The sequence below is a fragment of the Magallana gigas genome, chromosome 2, assembly GCF_963853765.1.
Source record: "Magallana gigas chromosome 2, xbMagGiga1.1, whole genome shotgun sequence".
Taxonomy (NCBI): domain Eukaryota; kingdom Metazoa; phylum Mollusca; class Bivalvia; order Ostreida; family Ostreidae; genus Magallana; species Magallana gigas.
Genome location: NC_088854.1, coordinates 45,172,027 through 45,197,107, shown reverse-complemented (window position 1 = coordinate 45,197,107; position 25,081 = coordinate 45,172,027). Strand labels below are relative to the sequence as shown.

The 25,081-nt window shown below is 30.6% G+C and overlaps 1 protein-coding gene across 1 annotated transcript; it reads left to right on the top strand.

Moving 5' to 3' along the window:
- The first annotated feature begins 1,226 nt into the window (after positions 1–1,226).
- LOC105322590 (uncharacterized) lies at positions 1,227–23,474 on the top strand. Its single transcript, XM_066071923.1, has 38 exons — positions 1,227–1,317; positions 2,582–2,779; positions 2,857–2,933; positions 3,227–3,323; positions 4,191–4,364; positions 6,977–7,104; positions 7,346–7,409; positions 7,768–7,944; positions 8,033–8,344; positions 8,576–8,800; positions 11,215–11,315; positions 11,437–11,521; positions 11,617–11,760; positions 11,845–12,027; positions 12,126–12,233; positions 12,594–12,980; positions 13,077–13,183; positions 13,290–13,371; positions 13,473–13,625; positions 14,244–14,438; positions 15,232–15,345; positions 15,560–15,616; positions 16,346–16,570; positions 18,230–18,330; positions 18,454–18,538; positions 18,640–18,783; positions 18,874–19,056; positions 19,147–19,254; positions 20,015–20,326; positions 20,411–20,517; positions 20,647–20,728; positions 20,820–20,972; positions 21,105–21,299; positions 21,420–21,533; positions 21,645–21,698; positions 22,693–22,749; positions 22,997–23,053; positions 23,377–23,474. Exons 1-38 carry the CDS (start codon positions 1,275–1,277, stop codon positions 23,472–23,474), a joined length of 5,286 nt encoding a protein of 1,761 aa, XP_065927995.1. The 5' UTR covers positions 1,227–1,274.
- The last annotated feature ends 1,607 nt before the right edge of the window (positions 23,475–25,081 follow it).

Genomic DNA, 25,081 nt, shown 5'->3' with positions numbered 1-25,081 from the left:
AACAGAACAAATAATACAGTTTTTGTTTTACTTCAAGTCACGGGTTCAACAAATGTGAACCTAAACAATACTTGCTAGAACATTTTAAATATTAAGGGTGTGTGACTCTTTAGGAAAATGTTCTTTGCTTTCCTCTTTATATGTATGCCATCTCTTGCGTTAAATGTATTATTAGTTCAGAGGTCGTTAGTGAATCTTTCTTACTGATATTAATATTTCTTGTGCATTGGTATTAAAAACATCCGCAGTCTAATTTCTTAAATTTTATCATCTAATCCTTAAAAATCCATATCCTTTCATTTGACCAAACTTGAATCCAGACCTCTACTCACTTAAAAATGGCCAGTTTTTTTTCAAGAAAGATTGAAATAAAATGTGGAAAGGTTTCGATCCGTACGTCAAACTATAAAACGTTTTGACTATTTTTTAAAGGCATTTTGGCTCAGGTGAGCAGAAAACAAAAAGGACTTTTAAATGCTCAAGATTAAAATTCTTGGATTTTCCAGTGATACCCTTGCCGTATGTGAATATGTCCACTGATTTAATGTTAACAAACGGTGTAATGTCAGAATTTAGAAATAGTTTAAATCTAACACTTAATGGTTATCTCAACATTCAAAATGTTCAATTACGAAAGGACATAAATCACAGGTGTTCCATACACCTTTACTATCCTTAGGCATGTCGCAGGATCGGTTGTGAACCCGGAAGAACCTCTTGTCTATAATTGATTTACACCTCTACTGCTTCAAGATAATAAAAAGCTGTCCTTTGAACCCAGTCTGACACTTTTGTTATCTTTGAAAAATAATCATTTTCTTTTTGTAATAACTTCGATTTTAATTTTATTGTTTTGTATCACTCTTGATATTATAATTTCCTAAATACAAAACCGACCATTTGCAATGGCTAAAAATTTCCACACGATTCATTACTTTTGTCGCATAAAAAATCCTGATGTGTATTTCATTGTTTTTAAGAAATACTGATTTGAAATACGATTTTTATATTAAATATCAGGTGAGTGTAACCAATGTTTTCTTGGGTTTAAATACATGGTTTTATTTATAAAAAAAAATTACCAAAAAGAAAAACAAACAAAAACGACTGAACCACCTTTTTCTAAAATCAGAAACACTAAACGTTATTTTCATCACGATAAAAATATTTCAATGGGCGTGAATTATCGATTGCTTTTTTCTCTCTGATAAGATTAAGAACCTGGTCAAACTTTACACTACCTGCGCTCAGCGAATATCACAACGTGCAGAAAAATGAATTATCACAAATTTGGGAAAACATGTTTTACTACATCAGGTAAATACAATTTATTTTTATTGTAACATGTAAAAATATTAGTATATCCTTGTAATTTTTCTAACAATCAATACTTTGTAACTTTTCTGACAATCAAAACCACGACTATAGGAATATTTTAAAATCCAAGAATACTCTAAAATCATGCTGTGGAATATTTGACATTGACTAAACATTGTAAGTTAATCTGTTATATCTAAAAAGATTGAAAGAGTACACTTTTTGACGAGATTTTTGTCGATGTTTGTTTCGTTATCGATCCATATCTATCTTATAATCAGTGGTTCCCAAAAGTTCACGTAGTTTATCAAATTGGTGAAAATAAGGAATGTAGTTGTACGTGTTTCAGATAATAATTATGTATCTGCTCTATCATTTGGCCTTCCCGTCATTATTTCTTCTTCCCAATAATTATATTAATATCAAATCAGGTACATATATGTATATCAGATAAAATGTAGCAAATGTCAATTGCCAAAGAATTAAAGAGTGATTAGCAAGTGTATTGTTTATTAAGGATACGGCTTCACGTCAGTCAACTTCGCTTATATTGAAATACGGATATATTGAAATAATTTGCATGGTCTCCTGAATTTCAATATATCCGGAATAGGGTGAGATGTACATCAGTAAGTTAGATAAAAGAAATAGCCAAACCGTCTATGGGAATTTGAGTCTGACATCATCGAGATTTTTTATGTGCAGTCCGTGATTTTTCTTAAAGTGCTGTGAAGGTTTCGACCGATCGGTACACTGGTTTTAAGTGGATCTGTTTATTTCAGTCTGTCAAGTTATATATAGCTGTAAAATACAGCAAATTTCCGTAAGAAATAGATAGAATTATACGTAGTGTGTAAATATACCGTAATCAAATTAATTGCAATATCTGTCTATCTATCTCTCTCTTTATTTAACTTTCTTTCTTTCTTTTTTCAGAACTTAAACTTTATTCACACATTTGTACATATTGAATTTTACAAATCATCATTGTAGTTTTTGAAGAAAAAAAGTGCGGTTAACAAAAGATCCTTGGCCAAAACTTCATAAACCCACAATTAATCACCTCTATCTAAGAAAACACTTACGGAAGCTCCTTTACAGTTCATACATTGTTCTTTAAAAAAAAATTGCGGCAAAATTAGTTATAAGTTACATTGGTTAAACACTGCATTAATAACAACACGTTTAATTCATTTCCCTGATATTCTTTCTCCTTTTTTCCATTAGTCTCAAAGTATACTTATTCATGTTCTCTTTTTTTTAGTTTTAGTTTTTACTTGCACTCTAATTGGAAATGGTTTCGCTTTGTTACAAGAAGAACAGTATTTGATTGCTAACAAAACTTTGTGGATTCAAACAAAATATAGTAGTGGTAGTATCCCTCTTCCGGATATGTATAGTGATACTAGCAATAATACCTTTGAGCATCCTCTCCAGAGCTGTATTTCGTACGTAGAATCTGGTAAGATTAAATAAATGTGAAATCGATTTTCTTATTCTTGTAATTGTTCTACTAAGAAATAACTTCTGTATTTGCAGTTTCCTATGGAGAAGTAGTTGGTGTTTACCTAAGGGAGATGTTTGATCTCTGTCAAACCTGCATTAGGAACTCTTTGGTAAGAAAGAGAATACATGTCAAGCATCGTTATGACATTGTTTTCCCCAAAATATGTTTAATTAAAATATTTCTGCTAAAACCTGATGATCTACAAAAGGCTTTTCAAATTTCATATAACAAACCAAAATGTGCAGTGCTTTATTACAAAACATTATTCAAAATAAATTGAATTTTAATATTTTTCTCATTTTTTCGTTGACATAGATTTATTCAATTTTTCACTAATGTACTTGTTTAACAAACTGTGTTGCTTCAAAATGTTGTAATGATTACACATACTTTTTGGATCAGACCAACATCGAGGCTTCACCGGAAACGTGGCAGATAGGGTGTGATAATATCCCCACGACGTCTGACATTGTCTTGTTTAGTTACGTCTTCTCTATAGGTAACGGCACAAGGAGTCAGGATATCCTCTTTTTTATCAAACATTTTAAGTAGTACATAACACTAAACTCTTATACGTATCTTATCAAAATGTCAAATGCAAAATTGACACTTTTTAGATTAAATAATCTCTAACTTTTTGCACGTTTTGAAGAAAGAAAATGAAAAAAATATTTTAAAATTTAATTGTTTTTAATGAAATAGACTATTTCTATTTGATAAATAATTTTCATGTGTTATATCATTTGTCAGCTGAAAAACTCATTGATTCAATCTAAAGGGCTTTGTTCGCTTGGTTTTTTTTTAAAATAATGATGTCTTAAATATTTTATATTTAAGTATTAGAAGTTTTTGTGTTGAGTACTTGTAAAGGGGTAATTTTGGGTAAGGGGTTGCTTAGAAAATAACAGAAGATGATAATGAAAGAAGGTTAATAGGTTTCAGTAATACAAGTAATATACATTTTCAAAGGTTTGGGCAAGATCGTCATGATATCATCATTAATTAATATTGATAAAGTGATTGTTTGTTATTATATAATATGTTCTTCTTAAACAGAGAAAAATTGCATGAAATAAATTTTTGATGCAAAACAATTAAACTTTAAAAACTGAAACATAATGATAAAGGATTGTTTGATCGTTATACATGTGCATATTTTTACAAAAAGGGTCAAGGCTTAAGGTTTCATTTATCCAAATTTTCTTAAATGTTAAAGATTCATTGTAAGAGTTTCTTAAGATTAAGGATTATAATTTAAGATGTTTAGTTGAATACAGTGATATTTTATCTGTTCTCCTTCTAATTACTTGAGGGTTTTTTTTCATTTCGGATTTTGGTGTGTTTTAAAATTTGTTTTATGCTACAGATGGTTTAGTTGAAAATCTTGAAAGTGGAACATGGATTGGAGACATGTGTAGGCACGATAATGTATCCCATATTAAACTGAAAGATTTAGAAGGATGTGATCATTCATCGAATGCCGCCAATATTCTGTTTGTTCAGCATGTTTGCTCGATAAAGAATTCTACAAATAGTAAAGGTATGTGCAGCAATGCATTATTACCCTGTATGTTTTGTTTAACATATTTTAGTTTTAGTGGTGTTGCTCAAGATATTTTCAATTTGACGCAATTTTTACAAAAAGTACACGGATGAAAATCCTTTTATTCAGGGCAATGATAAATTGGACTTTTTTCCATCGGCACGATAAGAGTATTAACCCATACCTTTCGTTATATTTTGTCTCTTTGTGTCGTTATACCGTTCTTTGGGATGCTTTGAAGGAACGTCAGTCCTACAATTAATATAGCCAGGGTCAATCAAAATTGCTGAAATGTGTTACGTAAGCTTCATAAATTTAGATAAGATAACACTCTGCAATTTATTTTTTATTGATTGCATTTCTTACGCACAGTGGGTGACTACAATGGAATGACCACATGGTATGATTCATAAAAGTCGATAATAAAGTAGTGTCTAAAAGGGGATTGATTATGTTCAAAGTGCAAATCGACAACGTTTTACCAACCGAATGCGATGTTAGTCATTAAGATTTGACGATACTGTTCATGGCTGGACGTGTTCGATATGCTAATTGTGTTATTGTGTAATTCATTATTACTTTTATTTATCAAGTAAAGATTTGAATATCCCAATTTCAGAGAGCTTCAATGCTTATTTTTGGGAATTGTTAAGGCAATTAAAGAACGTGATTCAACTCTGTTTAAAATAAGTCTTCAAAACATTTTTCATGCTGCTTAATTCAAATTCTTAAAACGTTATTGCTTTGAAACATTTACCTGTTGATAGGAACCTAAATCAGGGTTACATGTTAAATCTCTAGATTATATCAAGTGCTCCTCGGACCCCTACTGTGCACAATTAGACAAATAAAAGTTTAAATTGGTAAAAATTCACTGCACAATTTAAATGATATCGGGTAGGTACAAATATAGCAGTATATCTGCTGATATGAGGTGTTTCAATTGCATTTAAAGGAAAATTACATTTACAAAGAGAAATTCGATTAAAAAATCAGAGCACCGTGTTATAACAATACTTCGTTACTTTTTTAGCATTCTTGTCGAATATTAAAGGCAACAATTGGTAACAAGTGCCCGGTAAACCAAATTGGTTCATTATCCCGTTTCTAGTTTTCTATAGGAAAAGGTTAATTTGTTTGATAAATGACCCAAGGATATAGATATCGTACAAGTTCCGTAATGTTTCATTTTAAAAATTTAGTTATAAAATGGTCAATCAATACATTAACCAAAGAATCTAATTGAGAAAATAGTGTTAAAAAGATACTTTAAGTATCCCTGTATCACAATGATTTTATACATGTAGCATCAAATGAAAATCTTGAAGAAGTCAATTTCATCGTTAATTTGAAATGTTGATGAGAAGACTACAAAATAGAAGTAGGACAAGCTTGCAAATAATAAGATTCATCACAATATGCATCTTCAGGGCTATCTAATGATTTTAATTACATATATTTGTCATAGATATTGCAAGCCATAATAATTTAGAATAAAATTAAGGAAATCTAACGATACCTCTAATACTAAGAATGTTCAAAACAACGTGTATAGGTACAATTTTTCATGTCCGTATATTATTTCATGTTCAATAAATGTAAATCAAAAAGGAAAACTTTTCTGTTCAATATGAAATGAATGAAATAATTACGATTTAAAAACCCAAAATATAACCATATTTTTATTCAAGCTAAAACGAACACCTACATGAGTTACATATGGCATTGCCTTGAGAATTATTCATCGAATAAAAAAGAAATCAAAAAATGGCATGCATTGCGCAAATCAAACCAAATTTACATTTTTGTATTGCAAAATGTATTATTTTTATCTCGAAAAGACGTTTTTACTAAATTTTTTTGTATTCTACGTTTTTATGGGCTCCCCGATATGTATGATTCTGATGTCATAGAAGAATCTCAAGTCTATGGTGTTTTATAATATCTTCACAACTAATGCTAGTTATATAAGTTGTAGCAATTCATTTTAATCTAAACAAAAGTCTTTCTCTACTTCATATATACATTTTGCAACTCATTTATAAGTAAGCGATCGTATTGTGAAAACACTTTTAATATATTCTATTTAGATGCTTTTACTGAATATCTTAAAATGAAGGATTTGGGCCCTTGAAACACAATTTTTGACAGTTTTCTCTCACAACATGTTTTGTTAACATTGGCCTCGTATTACCTTCAAATCACTATGGGGTCTATACTTAAGAATTTAAAAACAAAACACCATTCAAACCTTTTTTTTTATTTCTATTCTATTCTCTAGAGCATATATTTATTCTTCATTTGAATTTTTTTCACCAAGTCAACTTATTTTACTTGTGTTACTCTTGTGACTCTGTAGAGAGTAATATAAGTAAAAAGAATGTCAAAACAACGATGGTGACAATGATGATGATATAAAACATTGAACTGTCCATGTGATGAAAGCTAAGTCAAGCATTTGGCTGCTAAGGTTGTTAAAAACACAAAACTTTTATTAACAACGAAATAAAGGTATATAAATTTAAGCTTGTATACTAGGGTCTATGGGTCATGGTTCGTTCAAAATGTAGTAAAAAATATCAATATAACATATTCATTATTCATTGTAGATTTTGGGCTAGCTTTACCTACTAGATTAAACTCATCGCATTTACTCTTTGAAAAACTATTGAAAGCTTATAACTGTGCTCAGGAGTGTGACGCATATCAGTTTTTTCACGTAACATTTACAGAACAGGTAGGATTTTTTCGTAAATCTTATGGGCAATTTGAGATTAACATCTTACACAGTGTTAAATATTTGATAAAATCAGTATACGAATAGCGTACATTTAGCTGAAATATTTATTCCATCTATAGAATAGTCGACTTATATTCGTTTAAAAAAAATTGACTTTTGTATGCCTAAACTTTTTTTTATGAATATGCTATCATCTTATATGTGAAGTATAACGATATCATTTTTAATTCATTCGAAGGATTTGAAATGCAAATGTGAAAGAGGAAATGCAGAACCTTCTATACAGATTGACAAAGAGACAGGTAAACAGATAACAAGCAAATAGAGGGGAAGGGGATCTTTTTACTGAAATTTCGAAATAATTAATCTTACAGTTATCCTTATGAAACACTATTGACCAGATAGAGGCCACTCCGATTTTGATTTCTCTTATAAATAATTATGATTTGTTTCTTATAAATCTGTTCATATATATTTAGAATTGATGTGCATGCATTGTACTTACTGTATTGTATTAAGATTGATGGTGGTTAGTTACGAGAGTTGGCAAATTGTCCAAAGATTCTTTTGTTTATTTGTTTCTCAACCAATTATAACTTTGATTTTATATGCTTATTGTTTTCAAACGTTGTATATGAAAAATAATACAAATTTTGGCAGGTCAACATATATACGAGATCAATGCTGACCCTGACCTTCAGGGAGACACTCTTAATACTTTGGGAGAAGACCTATGTGTTGTAGCCAACCTAAAGATGGAAATTAGACCAATCACCTTCACAGTTCACACTACGTACTGTAACGAATCTTTTGCAATAATTTGCCAGAAAGTTACAGGTATTTTAACTTAAATCTTTTATAAGTTCTAACTTTAATACCCATCATATTTACCTATTCATGTATATAGCACTTTTTCATTCCACAGATAAAAAGATCAAATACATATTTTCTGACAATGAAACAAATTTCATGGAGAGTTGGCACTACTGTAAAAAGGAATCTGCTCATTTGTTTTTACCTGAAGACTTTCAGTCAGGAGCTTTAGAAAATATTTTAACCTTCACGCAATTCACAGCAGAAAATATATCGGTGTGGACTGGAGTAATTGAAAGAAAGACCTGGAATCCATTGTCTTGCAAAATGAATATTTTTTCTAGCAACTGTAGCATTCTCACATCGAGTGCAACAGGGACGGATATGCACCATCAAGGATCACAGACAACATATTCTACTGAGAGTAGGTTGTTTCTTAGATGTGTATTGGGGCGAAAAGTATAAATTTATTTTTAAGACTACATGAGAATTTGAATGATTGGATGAATTTATTACATTTGAGAATTCAGAACCACAGAATTCTCCGGGAGAGTACCATCGAAGTGTACTTTGGGTTTATTTTTCTTCATATGGAATGCAACAATTATTCTGTGAAAACTAGTAGAATTGCCTAATTTTAAAGAATGGTTTTTAGGTACTGATTTGCATACAACAACAGAAGAAACCATTGAAGACAAGAATAAAAAGAACTGGTTTGATTCGTCAAGGGATTGCTGTCTAAAGTCAAAAATATTGTATGATAAGGAAATCCAAAATGACGAGGACACCTTCGACATAATTCAAAGCATGAATGCCCAAAATTTCTCTGAAATATTCTTGAATAATAAAGTGTATAAAGGACCCTGGATTGTACCTGCAGGTTAGTTTGTTAAAATATAAAACGAAAACTAAATATCTTTCCTTTAGTTTGTTGAACTATAAAACGAAAACTAAATATTTTCCACAAGTATGTTGAATTATAAAACAAAAAATAGATATCTTTCCGAGAGTCACATGCATCGATTTTGTTTCAATTTTTCTGCAAATGAGTATTTCAACTTTGATTTTCTCGAATTCTAATGTTTGTTATATGTCAACTTTCTATGTTGATTCATTTGTTTGATTTTTACGATAAATTTACGTTTAAAAAATTAAGTTTCTTCATAAAACAAATTTACCTGGTGACCGTGCAAGGAAATCACATATCAAGACATATTTCAACCGTTACCTTCCTTTTATTTTCAAAAGATTTAAAGACGACTGATTAATTTTCTATTTGACTTGTCCCTCGTCCTAATCCACAGCTCTGGTGTCTAATATTTACTAATGTATCATCATTTTTTCATTGCTGTAAAATCGACACATTCTTAAAAATTCAATTGGATAAAACATGCAATACATTGTTCGTGTAAATAGACCAACAGCTTGCTTATACGCTCATCTGGCCAAAAACAGAGCTATTTTGGCATAAATGTAAGCTTTCGGTTTAAATTCGAGCATTAAATGTTGAACTTGAAGCTGAAACCAGGCATGGGGTAATCGTAATCGATCGCGAGTAATCGTAATCGATTGTAATGATTACTCTTTTCAAGAAATTTATAGTAATCTGTAATCGAAGAGGTTTTCGATTACTTGTAATCGTAATTTAATCGACTGCAGCTAAAAAGTTCAATGTAATTATAGTTACTTTTTCAATTACTTTCGATTACTCTTTACATAAATGACAAAAATATTGTGATGCACATATTGTATGAAAATATATTCTTCAGGTGTGTTTATAATACAAGTCATTGAATAAAATTGTTTATATTCATTTTTATGACATTCCATTTTCACTTAAAATATAAATACTGGTTCACATGTCATTGAGTATATAATCAAATCATCAATTCACTCTGTTTTTCACACTTTCTTGCAGAATCTTTTATTATTTAACAAAGTTTAGCATAGAAAAAACACTTAGCTACTGACCATTATCGGAGAGAGAGAGAGAGAGAGAGAGAGAGAGAGAGATTAAATTTTGTGTCTATTTTGCCAGAGAAAGAAACAAAAGGGTATGTAAGTGTCACTAAGTGTGTTTGTCCTAGTCGGGTAAGGAATCCATAAAGCAGTGAATGAGGTGTGACTACCCTAATGATTAGATAACAATTAGGATAGCCCCAAGAAGGATCTATTTTAAAAATCGGAACAATGATTATTACAAGCTCCAAACACAATTCATTCAAATCATGAAGCAAGGTTTCCTCAAAGTTCTTTGCATATTGCCAATGATATTTTCAAAATTATAAAATTCTAACCAAATTCCAATTCTCGAGATATTATCAATAACAACAGAATAATTAAGATGGATAAAGACGCAAGGCCAATATTTCATCTAAACTCGTTAACTTCCAAGAAAAAACCCTTGTTTACATAATTTATATGACAGAGCTCTGACTATATAATTGCTTATAATTTGGCATTTGAATAAGCAGTAGAAATTATAAAATGTTATCTTATGAAGATTGAAATATGAAGTCTCAAATTTTCATATCATTCATAATGAAAATACCCCTTTAACTCTAAAACCAAATTAACTTAAAGAGTTTTAAAATATGATACATATGTTCAAAAGAGGTACCATGCACATTAATTTTAATGAATTTTTTTTAGTATTTGATTATTAATCGATTGCATGTTATAAAGTAAGCGATTACAATCGATTACTGGACAAAAATGAGTGTAATCGATTAATAATCAATTACACAAAATTCCCCTTTGTAATCAATTACTAATTGATTACATTTTTGAGTAATGTGCCCATGTCTGGCTGAAACATACACTGATTCCATAGGTACAGCTTCAAATTTTGATTCCGTGTTTCTTAAAAAAAAATCAAGACATTGTTTATAACACCATTAAATCTAAAGCGCATGTTGATTTTGATCAAGCTGAAAAATAGTTACTTTTTATCATATTCCATGGATATTTGCCTTATTAGTAGCATACCCTTGTAAAAAGTATAACCATTAAACATGAGGCCGTTCTGCCTCCTCAGTTAGAATATGTGACCTTTTTTTAATTCCCGCTCATTGCGTTACCAATTATAAGATTATATTCTATAATTCGTTAGATAGTTGGCTTTCTGAAATGTCCAAAAATGTTACTTCTCTATTATAAATATGTATCGTCTTATCAATCGCGAATCTTCTTTGAAATAATGTTTTGTTCCTGGATTAGAACCAATAAATGTTTATTACTTTAGTTAAAGGAATTATTGATCTATATTTTTACTTTAACTAATTAACTTTTCAGGCACGTACACAATTTATAACCTGAATGATTCTTTGTCCGAAGTTACTGATATTTATGATTGTGCAATACTATGTCGGAAGTGTTGGTATTTCGGAATGATGGTAAATATGATTATATTGTATTGACATTTTGCAAAATTCCCTCGCAATTTTTATGAATTATATAAACACATGTAGAATGCAATGTTGATTTCAATCAAATAAAATTGTACAATTTTTACAGAACAACAGTTGTTTCAACATATCCAGTTTGTTTTATCATGCAGCTGAGAGCGCAAGTAAACATACGATTGATCTGTATTTTTCAAGTAAGTATTGATCAACAAACTGTTTATTGTCCTTTGAAACTGATAATAAAAATATTAATAATATCCTTTTTTATACCATTGTATTGTATTTTTAGAGAGTGGAAATATATTAGAAACGACCGCTCCTTCCGTTGGTGTCAATTGTGTACAAGTCTCTATTAATACAGATGTTTTCCCTGTCTCATATATGCTTTCTGTGAAAGATTGCAAGGAATTGCTACAACCATTATGCCTAAGAGGTATGTATTTTTGTTATTAAAATAAGAATTAATAAATCTTGCATCATTCATGGCATACATGTATTTCTTTTTTTCTTTTTGTAGCAAATGATTCTTTCTACTTCACAAGTCAAACGCCGTTAAATTTCACAGACTCGAACATGTTTTGTAAAGATAAAGGTGCCACTTTAGCGTCCTCTTTTTCCAATCAGCATCTATACAGTAGTAAGACAGCAAATGGAACGTACTGGACACCAATAACCAGAAAAAATCAACAGAGAAGGAAAGGTTCTGTTCAATTTGAATAGTGCTGGTATTTTTTTCAAATACTTTCTCCTAATGTTAAGTGATAATTAGAAGTTATATCATCCATTTTTCTCTTAAAGATTGTCAAGATGAGACAGATCATGGTGGATACTGCAGAAAGATGTTTTCAAATGGTGCAATTGTCACTACATATTGTACAGAAAAGACATATTCCATTTGTATAAAAGGTATAGTAAAATTGTATGAAATACATCGCTTGGAAATGTTTTATAGAGGTTTTAACAAACTATAAATGCGTCATCTAAACAAGATGAACACTTGCAGGATCTTTGATATATTTTATCCTGTAAATCAAATGCTTCTGAAACTGTTTTACCAGTCTTTTTGCCAATGTTTTCAAGATGATTAGTTGCATTAAAAACCTAGCAATAAATATAATTATCAACTCAATTTTAAAGAATACAAACAAGTAAAAAGAAGTCAATTAAGGCGAATAACTATAATTCAAATTAACCAATCTACCATTATTATTGATTCATATTGTGAGATAATCAACTTGATACTTGTTTTATTTTCATTCATTTTAGAAAAGGAGGAGACAACAACTACTGATACTATTACTACCACTGATACGACTAATTTTACTATGAATTTTACTATGAATATTATTATAAATACTACTACCACTTCTATTACTACCCGTAATACGACTCCACCCACCACCACCAGCCTTGATTTAACAACAGGGTCCTCTGAAAGTCATGTGATACATGTAGACTATATAGTTAAGGTGATACAAGATCAAAATTGTATTGAGGCTGGTTTTCAGTGCCAACAAAACTATGGCAGTGTTTGGAGTTATGATTTAACTGATATGGAAGATACAAATGTGTCACAAATTTTGCAAAACAAAGGTTTGAAAGAAACTTGGACCAATTATAGATTATACTTTAGTCATTGGATAATGCAAACAGGTAAATATTTTTCTTTAAAATGTTTAAAAGTACTTATATTAATTGTTTTGTGTGAAGTTAGAAATGAAATTCACCTAGTTGACAAACGTTTATCAGGATATAGCGGTGGACTTCAACACAATTTCCTTAACCTTGCAATAAATCCCGTGGCAGTTTATGAATGTGCCAATCAATGCGTGGACTTCCCTAACTTTAAATCGCTGGTGAGAACATCTGTTGCTTACGCAAATAAATAATTTCGTATCGTTCATTTTTTTTTTAACTCATTGAATGTTTTATTTTAAAAGGAAAGTCATTATCTTATTGCAGAAAAATAAATGCCACTGTTTATTAGATCAGAAAAATGTATCTGAATACTCAGAAAATACAACAGCTGTGATGTATAGTACAAGTAAGGAACAAGTCAGTTCAGTTTTAAGAATGTAACATCAATTTTAGTTCAAATACTTATTTGTATAAATATATTCTAAATTTATTATATTTTTGTTGTAGTAAAAGATGTCCATATAGAAGCCAAGGAGCTGGAAAACGAAGGAAGGCAATGTGTTGTAGCCAGCATTGATTTTGAGACATTTCCAATGAGTTATACATTCAAAGGAACAGCTTGTAATGAAACCCATCATGTGATCTGTCAAAACGTTCATGGTATGCATATCTTTTTATATTTTTATTTTCTCCCTCGTTTCACTCCTCCGAAAATAAATATTTTCTTGACTAATTTGTTGAAAAACAAAAACAGATTTTTTTAGGATTGGTGCGTTCGTTACAAAATTGCATTTTTAATATCCATTCTACATACAAATAAATGGCAACACAAAATATTAGTTAATCTCAAAAAACATATTTGGGTCAGGGCGGGTAGGGAAGACCAAAGACAGCCTATACTGCTTTGTAACGAACGTCGCATTAATCGAATACTCCCCGGGAAATCTATTTATACTGAGAGCGAAAGCGGTCATGCATGAAATAACCAGTATTGAAGTAAACCAGATAATACGAATACTAACGGAAATAAACGAAGTCAAAAGCGTAAAGAAATAAATTTATTTACTTTAGATTCTTCATTTGGTTCTCAGATTGTATGATGATAAAACATTTTTTATATCTACAATAACTACAAAACTTGTTACTGTTTTGGTCTGATAAAACGATAATATGATTGAAGATTTTTTGAGTCAAAGGTTAACTCTGCAAATAATTGATACTTTGATTAAATGAAAAGAAAATTAAACAAAGTTGAAGATAAGTCATATATTTTTACAGATAATGTTCTTAGATACATATTCCTGCCTAATGCAACTTACCATGAAGCTGCAGACAGGTGTGCAAACCTATCTGCGAAGATTTTCAACCCAAGAGACTACAACCCAGGCCTTCTTTCAAAAGTGCTGAAATCAAGGAAAACCGAGACAATATGGACTGATATATTTAGAGAATTTATCTGGAGAAAAATAAATGGTATTTATCCCGATTTAAACTTAATGTAGCTGACTTAGGTTAACATTGTATTTACAGTGTTTTTACACCTTTTAAAAATGATTTTTTTTCACCATTTATGTTAATGAATTGAACTAAACAAAATTAATGATAAACTAAAATATGGTAAATTTTCCGTCGTTCGGTAGGCGAACTTTATCATTATTCATTATGACGTTATTATGAACTAAAGCTCTGTATGAGTAGTTCTTAAGAATTTACAAAGAGAAAATGTATAATAAAACGCCTTCGACAATTTACACAGAAATATGCTACTTTATGCTATTGTTATTTTTTTAACATATTCTCGAAATTTTAATGTACATTATGAAATAGCAAAATTTGATGCATTTTAAAAACATAAAAGGGTCCTTTTTAAATAACAGACGGAAGAATTAAGTGGGTGTTTTTTAATAAATGTAGATAATGTGTCACCAAACACATGTAACTATATGTTGAAACTAAATTATTATCGGCTTCAAAGTGCGAACAATTACTATTTCCTTAACAATCCTATAGTTAGTGCAAGTGTATTTTGTGATGGTCCCTTAAATTAACAAAACGATAGATTTTCAAGGAACTTAGCAGGAATACTTATGTTAGTGTATATAACAAATGATATAGAAATAAAGTTATCCTACTGTATTTTTCGCCAAAAAACAACTCGGCCTCGTAAGATTTCATTTAATACTGACGATATGCAGATTGATGCTTTCAATTTTACTACAAAGTCAAAAATTTGTAATTTAATTCATGATGATTTGAATTCTTTCAGATTTCCAGGAGCATCTGGAGAAATTCGAACGACCATTTTGTAGAGTTTTAGGGTGCAATGGTACCCTAGAAAGTCGATTATGTAGTGAAAGGAATTCAGCGTTGTGCTTCATAAGTAAATGTTCGAAATAAACACATTATTATTTTAATAGAAAAATAGCTTGCTGTTAATTAAACGTTATTTTAATGATCGTTATTTTCGTTTGAACTATCTTGTATTTGATATATTCTGAACCAATAAACAGTTGAATGTATTTCTGAAACTTAAATTAATACATGAATTGCAACTTTAACACATATAGATATAAACATATTTATTTTTATTACAGATAAAGAATATGAAAATTTCACACGAATTCCTACAACTTCAACATTATCTCAAGTGGGTGGGTAACGTATCCAAAAATGTTTCGAAAAATAAAAACGGAATTTGGATATTAACATGAACAAAGATCAACTGCCCCGATCCACATGTTAAATACATAATGATAGATATTAACAAAAACATCATTAAATACTATAAGTCGCGTAGTGAAAACGTTTTCAAAATTCGGCTTTTCGGTTTTAAAATTTTAAATTAGATTTATATAGTCACATCATTCTTATATTAGATTTCTATCCTGCTATAAAATTATTTTTCACAAAGAGAAATACATGGCTAGTTCTAGTTATCATAACTTGATTGTCTAAGACTCGAGTGTTTTAACATATTTTGTCATCTAGATTCTCTGTATGGATTATAACTGAGACTTAACAGACACGAAATGTTGTGATTGACTTTATCATGTATACAAATAAATCATTCATTCGGCTTGTAGGCGACAACGACTTTTATTTCAAATGCCTTTAACGGTTATTCTGATTTTTGTATAATTTCTTTTTTTTCCATTCACAACTGTTAAACAATAAAATATATGTATATAAACATACAAATGTATATAGACCTTTTGATTTAAAATGTGTTTTTCTCATAATTTAGTGGCTATACCATTGTCGATTCTTATAAAGAAAGAGAGAAAGATGAGAATTATATAAAAAATATATCACACTTGAACATATCCTTACTGGAGTATCAATAAACATACAGTCACTTCAAATTTTAAAGTGTTATTCAGGTACAGCTGTACATACAACAACGGAAGAAATCCTGGAAGACAAGAATAAAAAGAACTGGTTTGATTCGTCAAGTGATTGCTGTCTGAAGTCAAATACATTGTACGACAAGGAAATCCAAAATGACGAGAACGACTTCAATATAATTGAAGAAATGAATGCTCAAAATTTCACTGAAATTTACTTGAATTATAGAGTGTTCCCAGGAGCCTGGATTGTACCTGCAGGTCTGTTATTGATATATGACAAAAATATATGACATTTTTAAAATGATAAAACTTTTAACGACAATTTTAAAGTGTCAAAACAATGTTGCATATCAATTCAAAAGTGTCAGAGAAAAAATGTTTGATTACGTCGACTTTATTCGATGTCCGTGTCTTATATTGGTCATTGATTTTTTGTTGATTTCTGACGTTGAATATACATTTATGTTATATTTTTGTAAATGATTAAAATTTACCTTTAGTTGTTACATGTACCAAGCAAGCAAATCACGCCACGACATTTTTCAAGAGAATATCATATATCGTCCATATTCATAGTTAAAGTGTTTAATACCTGCTTATGTATAAATGTATAATCCTTATTTAATTTACTCCAAAGGTAAAATGATATACCCCAAAAAATCACTTAGATGTACAGTATAAGAAATGCAACATTATGTCTTAGGGAAATAAAACAAGTCATGTGCTAACGTAAACGTTGATTAAACAGTGTATGACACCATAAAATTAAAAGCTTTACAGAGAAGGAAAGTAAACAAAAGTTGTATTTGAATTAATAAAGTGGTTTAAACGATTACATTTGGTCTTACTGTTTTTAAGAAAAACTACATACATAAGCACGAATAAAGTTGAAAAAATGAATCCCCAGCCGTTTACTGAAGGTGCCATGATGTAGAATTCTTTTGAAGAAAAGAAAACCTGTTAATCTGTTAACATTGATATACTTTTAATATGGAGTTGTTTTAGAACCGAAGAAACCAATTTCACGATGCAACAAATTTACCACCAACAATTTTAAGGATCTTAATTCAAACACATTTGGTTTCAATACTCGGTGTTGAAAAATGCCCCCAGATCAAAATTATTCATTACAACTGGAAAGTTATTTGAAATCGGGATGTTTTTAAATTCATTCAGAATTTTCTAAATTCCAAATCAGTCAAAGAAACAAAAGCAGGTATTTTCTATGATGTTTGACATCTGCTGACAATGCCCACAACTATGCTAAGATTCTTCTGACACTTACCATCCGCTTTAAAAACTTAAATTGTACAGATTTCAACACGTATTCGTCCAGTCAATGGACATGGGATGCTTGTCAATAGTTTGTGATTTAGCGGAAAGTCAAAGGCAGAAAAACAGTTTTAAATGTTTGTCAGAACTTGTCAGTTTCGAGCAAAATATATCATAATTAAATATTACTGATTCTCGAGGTTATTCCGAATTTGTAAAATCAAAGCAGTGAGATTGCTGATTTTCAGTTCATTTTAAGTACCATGTACAATCGTTTGGTAAAAGGTTCCAAAAATTGTAATCTCAAGTTGTATTCGTGTCCATGTTTTTTCATTGCCATCCAAGATTAAAGCACGGACGCTTCTTTTAAAATGAAAATCAGCGTGAACTCCACATTATTTATTTCCTTTAACTCAATCACTGATGTGGCATTGTGTTGTTTCAACGTTGTTACAACAGTGTAAAATCAGCCTGGAAACAGCGTGAAAATTGATAATCGACGCCACAACCAAATAGTATAGTTAAATGACCATTGAAACAACGTTTTGTACCTACTTGGTTAGAACAAATAAATGTTTTAAACAATTTGTCACTAATGATTTGTTTTTGTTAATTTACACTTTTGGCAAACTACTTTAATTTCAGGGACGTTTTCAGTTAATTTCCAGAATGTTTCTTTGTCGAAAGTTACGGATATCTATGACTGTGCGATATTGTGTCGGAAGTGTTGGTACTTCGGAATGATGGTAAATACTTTTTTATGAAATTACATTTCTAAAAGGTACATGGAAATGTTGGTAATAAATTCTTCTAAATAATTGATAAAATTTCTGCTTTGAATTTCAAACGCATTTTAATAAATTTTACAGAATAACAGATGTGTCAACATATCAAGTTTGTTTTATAATGGATCTGATAGCTTAGAAAACCATACAATTGTTCTGTACTCATCAAGTAAGTATTTCAATTACAGTTTGGAAGGTCTTATTTTTACTTTTGTTGATAATCATTTTTCTTTACATACGAATTATGACAATCTTGTATTTTATTTAAAGAGGAAGGAGATGTACTAGAAGCGACTGCTCCTTCCGTTGGTGTAGATTGTGTACAACTTGTAATAAATACAGATGTCTTCCCTGTTTCCTATCTGCTTTCTATGAAAGATTGTGAGGAATCTTTAAAAGCATTATGCCTAAGAGGTAATATAAATTTATTGATAATTTATCTTCATCTAAACAGAACTTACCTTCATATATTTTCATAACTCATTTAATCTTTTTTTTTTGTAGCAAATGATTCTCTATACTTTACCAGTCATACGCTGTTGAATTTCACAGATTCGAAAACGTTTTGTAACGATAAAGGTGCCACGTTAGCTTCCTCTTTTTCCAATCTACATCTATACAATAGTAGGGTGGCAAATGGAATGTACTGGACACCAATAACCAGAAAAAATTATCTGAGAAGGAAAGGTTCGATTTGAATAGAATATTGTTGTCATTAACTTCAAACTCAAAGAAGAAATGATAAGTTAAAACTATATAATTTTTTTTTTTTTAAAGATTGTCGAGATAGGGCTTCTGATGGTGGATACTGCAGAAAGATGTTTTTAAACGGTACAATTATTACGACAGATTGTACAGAAAAAACTTATTCCATTTGTGTAAAAGGTAAAGAATTCTTATATGTATCAATTTGCATTGAATGCTTATTTTTTAAACTCGTCGGTCGTATAAGACACTAGGCTGTCCAGGTTGATACGATGCGTTAGCGTTGATAATTAGTCTGCACGGCCTGGAGTATCATAGGACCGACGATAATTGATGGAACAGCCATTGAATATTTTATTTAGTGCGCTTCCGCAGTCAGAAATATAGTGCTAAAAACTGTGCCGGGAAAATTTTCTGAGATAGTTTTGAAAAGTACATATAAAAATGCAATGGAAGTTTCATTTTATCGTACAAGAATTAATTTATTCAAAGCGCGTGATAATGTTAACTTATGTTTTATTGAAAATTGAACGTCACAGATTTTAAGCTTACATAAGGGGAAATATACACCGAATGTAGATAATTAAACAATTAAATGCTATTTTTGGTGATTTGTGCGGGATATGAAAATAGCGACATTGCAGAAAAATAGAGAACCCGCGTTAGCTGGTTGTGTTCATTTTTTCTGCAAAAATCGCTACATTTATATCCCACATGAATCATCAAAGAACGCATTCTATTGTTTAATTATTTACATTAGGTGTATATTTCCCATTATGTAAGCTTTAAGAGTCTTAAATTTTAAAACAAATCAAAACTGAAACAGATAAACAAATACTGGTAGTTGATTTAGGTGTCGAACGTTGAGTGTAAATGATTTATTTTCAACTCTTGATCATATAAAGTAGATTCCTTGTCTTTATGTCCCCTTTTATTGTAGAAAAGGTCACTACAACCACTTCCACTACTACTACTACCACTACCGCGGCTCCAACAACTACCACCAGTCTCGCTTTAACGACAGCCTCCACTGAAAGTCATGTGATACATGTAGATTATATAATCAAGGTGATACAAGATCAAAACTATAGTGATGCTGCTGTTCAGTGCCAACAGAGCCATGGCAGTCTTTGGAGCAATGACTTGCCTGAAATGGAAGCTACAAATGTAACACAAATGCTGAAAAACAAAAGTTTGGAAGAAACGTGGACAAATTCTGGATTATTTGTCAGTAATTGGATTATGCACACAGGTAAACAAATTTCTTAAAAACAGTTTTTGACTCAAACTATTTTTTATTTCGTCATTATCTTCAATTATTTACCAAATGCTACAGGGTATATTGGTGGATTTCATAACAATTTCTTCATTCCAACAACAAATCCTGAAAAAGCTTATGAATGTTCAAATCGATGCGCAGACTTTCCTAACTTTGTATCACTGGTGAGAACATATACGCAACAATATTTAGCAACAAATACATGTAATAAAATCAACAATACTTAGCGATAATTTATATTATTATTTATTGAATGTGATTTTCTAAAAGAATAATAATTAATATTTTTACAGAACAATAAATGCCACTGTCTACCAGATCAGAAAAATTTACCCGATTACTCAGAAAATGCAACAGTTGCAGTGTATAGCACAAGTAAGAATCAAGTCAGTTTTAGGTGCAATTACTTAGAGGTACAAAATACTTCGTAAATGAAATTACCATTTCTTTTTTTTCTTTCTTGTAGTTAAAGATGTTGAAATAGATGCAGAGGATTTGGAATATGCAGATAAGCAATGTGTTGTAGCCAGCATTAATTTTGAGATATTCCCAATGAGTTACACATTCATAGGAAGAACATGTGAGGAAAAACATCATGTGATCTGTCAATACTTTCATGGTATGCATATTTTGTTTATACTGTGATACACTATGTATCTTTCTTTGTTCAACAATCATCAAACAATGACATCAAAACAATTGATCAAATGCAAAAAACGTTAAGTAAAACAGTTAAACTTCTTTTCTACAGATAATAGTGTTGAATACATCTATCTGGCAAATGCAACTTATCGTGAAGCTGTAGACGGATGTTCAAACCTTTCTGCGACCATTTTTAACCCAAGAGACTACAGCCCAGCCCTACTTTCAAAAGCCTTGAAATCAATGAAAACGGAAACAATCTGGACTGGAATATTTAGAGAATATATCTGGAGAAAAATAAACGGTACATAACCTGATTTCGATTTAAATATAGTTTTTGTTATGCAAATTTATTCTTTCGGTTTTAGAACAGATTCAAATAAATGAATTTTAGGGCCTGATGGTTTGATTGATTTTCTTTCAGATTCTCAGGAGCATTTAAAGAAATTTAAACGACCATTTTGTAGAATTTTAGGGTGCAATGGTACTCTAGAAAGCCGATCATGTAGTAAAAAGAACTCTGCGTTATGTTTCATAAGTAAGTTTTTAAAAAAATAAATTATTTCTTCTGAAAAAACTAACCCACTTAATTTTCACTCCAGATCATATTTTACTATAAACAACAGTTACAACTGTATCTATATTATAGATGGAAATGGTGAATATATCACAGAAATGCCAATTATGTCAACAATATCCGCAGGTGAGTGAAGTATTTACTACATTAATCTTGTTTCAAACAACTTTCAGGCACAAGAAAAATGATCTCGTATTTCACTATGAACATCTTCCAATCGACCCGATACCCATTATTCATTGCAATATACCATGGCATGCAGGGTTTAAACCTCAGCAACTTTTCCTTTTCAGTTCATAATCACATTATGTTTATATAAAATTTTCTCACCACAAAATTTTGAAAAATTGAAAGACATTGCTAGTTCTACCTATCGTAAGTTGAGTGTCTTCAAGTCGTGTGTTTAAACATAGATAGTCATCTAGACTCTCTATAACAATTATAACTTTGACGTGGAAGTAAAGTAAGCATGCATGAAATGTTATGATCCATTTTGTTACGCAGTACACATATCATTTAATCAGCCTAAGGACGAGAACGATCTGAATTCTTGTTGCCTATAACACATGTGCTTGTGGACAGGACCGTGCACCGTGCACCGTGCACTACCCAGCCGCCCCCACCCCCTTTCCAATTTTTAGTCTATATATTTTATTATTTTTCTTTAATTTATTATTATTAACAACCCCTTATATATGTCGAAAAATAACAGAACTATCACGACTCTGTGGCATTTTATATTGCCACTCGTCTCCCCTATATATTAAAAGAGAGCTTTCTTTTTATATATAAGGGAAACGAGTGTCAATATAAAATGCCACAGAGTCGTGATTATTCTGGTTTTTCGATTTGAGACATATACAAGGGGTTGTTAATGATATTAAATATTTTTTTTTAAATATAGAAAAAGAATTGGAAAAGAGGGAGGGGGGGGGTTGTAGTGTACGGTCCTGTCCACAAGCACCTGTGGCCTATAACAATAATGTCAGATATAGCGTATCCTATCTGGTATATTCTGAACCAGTAAACGTAATTTGTAGGTCTAAAACTCCAAGAAGCATGTGAATTGCGAACTTGGTCACATACTGTATAAAAATAAACATCTTCATTTAAATTACAGATAAAAATAGTGAAAATGTCACACAAATTCCAAAAAATTCAACTATATCTGAAGTGGGTGAGTAACATATCATGGTAGTAAATGGAGTAAAATGCTAGGTTTTTTTTCAATTAATTTTAAAATAATCCAAATACTTAATTATAGATATCATTTTTATAATATACTAGTATTCTTTTGAAAAGAAAAATACTTGTATTTCACTGTTAATCAAATGTTATTCTGATCATTGTTACTTTCTCGGAAAGTAGAATGTTTATTACATTGATATATAATAGTAACTTGTACATATGTATTCATATTACAGGTACAGATAGAAGAAATGTCACCACAACCCAATCAAACTCAAATGAATCTCAGGCGGGTGGGTGATTTATTCAATCAACTTTCCACCAATTTAATTTGTTGACGTGAACAATTTTTTAAAATATACACGTATAAGCGTACAAAGCTTGATGTTTACATTACATAAAAAAGGATTCACTTGGCATGCGATCATGAGTTAAGTTTAAGAATAAAGTCGTTCTGAAAGATTATTTTACTTGTAGCAAAGCTAAGTTCAAAACCTTATCTACCCCTTTTCTTCATTATGTTTTACAATCGACCGTTTTAAATTTTGTTCGCATGATTATGTATATGGGTTTTTCAAAAGAATTTATCTCACCTGACACTATTGTTATTTTACAGAGAATCTTCCGCTGTATATAGGATCGTCCTGTGGTGCTATTGTTGTTTTAGTATTAGTGGTAGTTTCATTTATCAAATTGGGCCTTAAACGATGGTGAGTGTTTTGAATTAGTGCATCATTATAAATATTGAAGGTATACTCTAAAGTTTAATGAATAATTAAATTACTTCTATAGCATCTTCAAATTTTGATATTTTTCACAAGCATGATATTTAATGACGTTACATTTTGCTGTGATGGTTTATTTTATGTGTCTGTACCGTGATAATTAAGTTGCTTCAAATATAGGACACGAGGAAGAGAATTTGGGGAGATTAATGATACAAATGATACGTCAAGTGAAAACTATCGAACATCGCTAGAAAACGACAACATTAATTTGGACTTATTCAGGCAAGTGACAAAAATTTTAACCTTTTTTTTGACTGACACATTTAGCAAATTTTAATCTCTATACTGAATGTAATCTAACTAACAAAATATCTTATTTTGTAAAAAGAAGCTATTTATAATTTCAAAAGTTATAGACAGGTTTAGATTTATTTCTACTGTCATGGTGTTACATCCACATTGTGGAAACGTAAAGTAATGGTGTTCGTACATTAATGCATTATCGATGTTGATGATATTAAAATCATTTCGTATGTGCATTGCAATAAATAAATTGATTAAATATTTTTTTAGCTATGAACAAAATGGAGATACTCCTCGAGACAACGGTGTAACGGCAGAAGATGTTGAGAGTAACACGGGCGGAACCTGTTCAAATGCAAATAACGTCGTCCTTAGAGCATATGATCAATGTGAGGGGGACGTCCTCCAAACCAACTTAGAAAATGCATACAGTCCGGAAAATCGACGTGCTATAAACATTCAAAGAAACAGTGACGAAACCATTCCAAAAACATTCGCTTACGGTGAGCAAGAATCAGATCATCATGGTGACAGAGACGAAGATAATTTACAAAAGAACAGTTATAGTGAGGATAATTTGACAGGAATGGATTTATACAGTGATAGACGAACAACAGATCTAGATGGTGGCGACAAAAAGAATTCCAATAATTGGCCGGGATGTAGACAACCAATAAAGTGGAATGAAACTACTTTTACTCAAAGAAATAGGGAGGAAAGGACCGACTTTAGTGAATTGTAGGGATTCTCTCTAAAAATTAGTTTTATCTGCATTTGTTTTAAAATATATTTTACAACCCCTTTCTATTTTTCCCGATGTTTCATTGTTACTACATTATAAATGTACATCTGTATCCAATGGATTATCTTGTTTTGAATTAACTTAAAGCTGCTTGGTCCGATTTTTTTGTAATTACAGTATCAAAATTTTTTTCATACAAATCATTTATCTTAGAAAGATATGGACTTTCTCCTATTTACACCAGCAGAATCAGTCTCCTTTCAAAGTTAGAAATATTCAAAGTAAATAAAAATAATTTCTCTTTGGGCAAACGAAAAAACAAACCAAAATGCATCACGGGAATGTTTAGAAAAGGAAACCGCTTGGTTTCGTCCCCCGAATGATTGGGGTTATTCAACCCGCATGCTATGCATCCATTGTAAAGAAAGCAGGCTTTGGAAATATTCGCGAAGAAAACGTACACATGTTTATTTGTAATTTGTCTGATCATTTCGACCTTTATTTAAAGCGATGTAAAATTCGTAATACAACCATACCCGTCTCGTCGT

Bases quoted from the DNA above. Each gene is read 5' to 3' on its own strand.
- LOC105322590 (XM_066071923.1), top strand. From the start codon at position 1,275: ATGAATTATCACAAATTTGGGAAAACATGTTTTACTACATCAG. The intron at 4,365-6,976 runs GTATGTGCAGCA...TATTCATTGTAG, and splicing joins GAATTCTACAAATAGTAAAG to ATTTTGGGCTAGCTTTACCT. The intron at 8,801-11,214 runs GTTAGTTTGTTA...TTAACTTTTCAG, and splicing joins ACCCTGGATTGTACCTGCAG to GCACGTACACAATTTATAAC.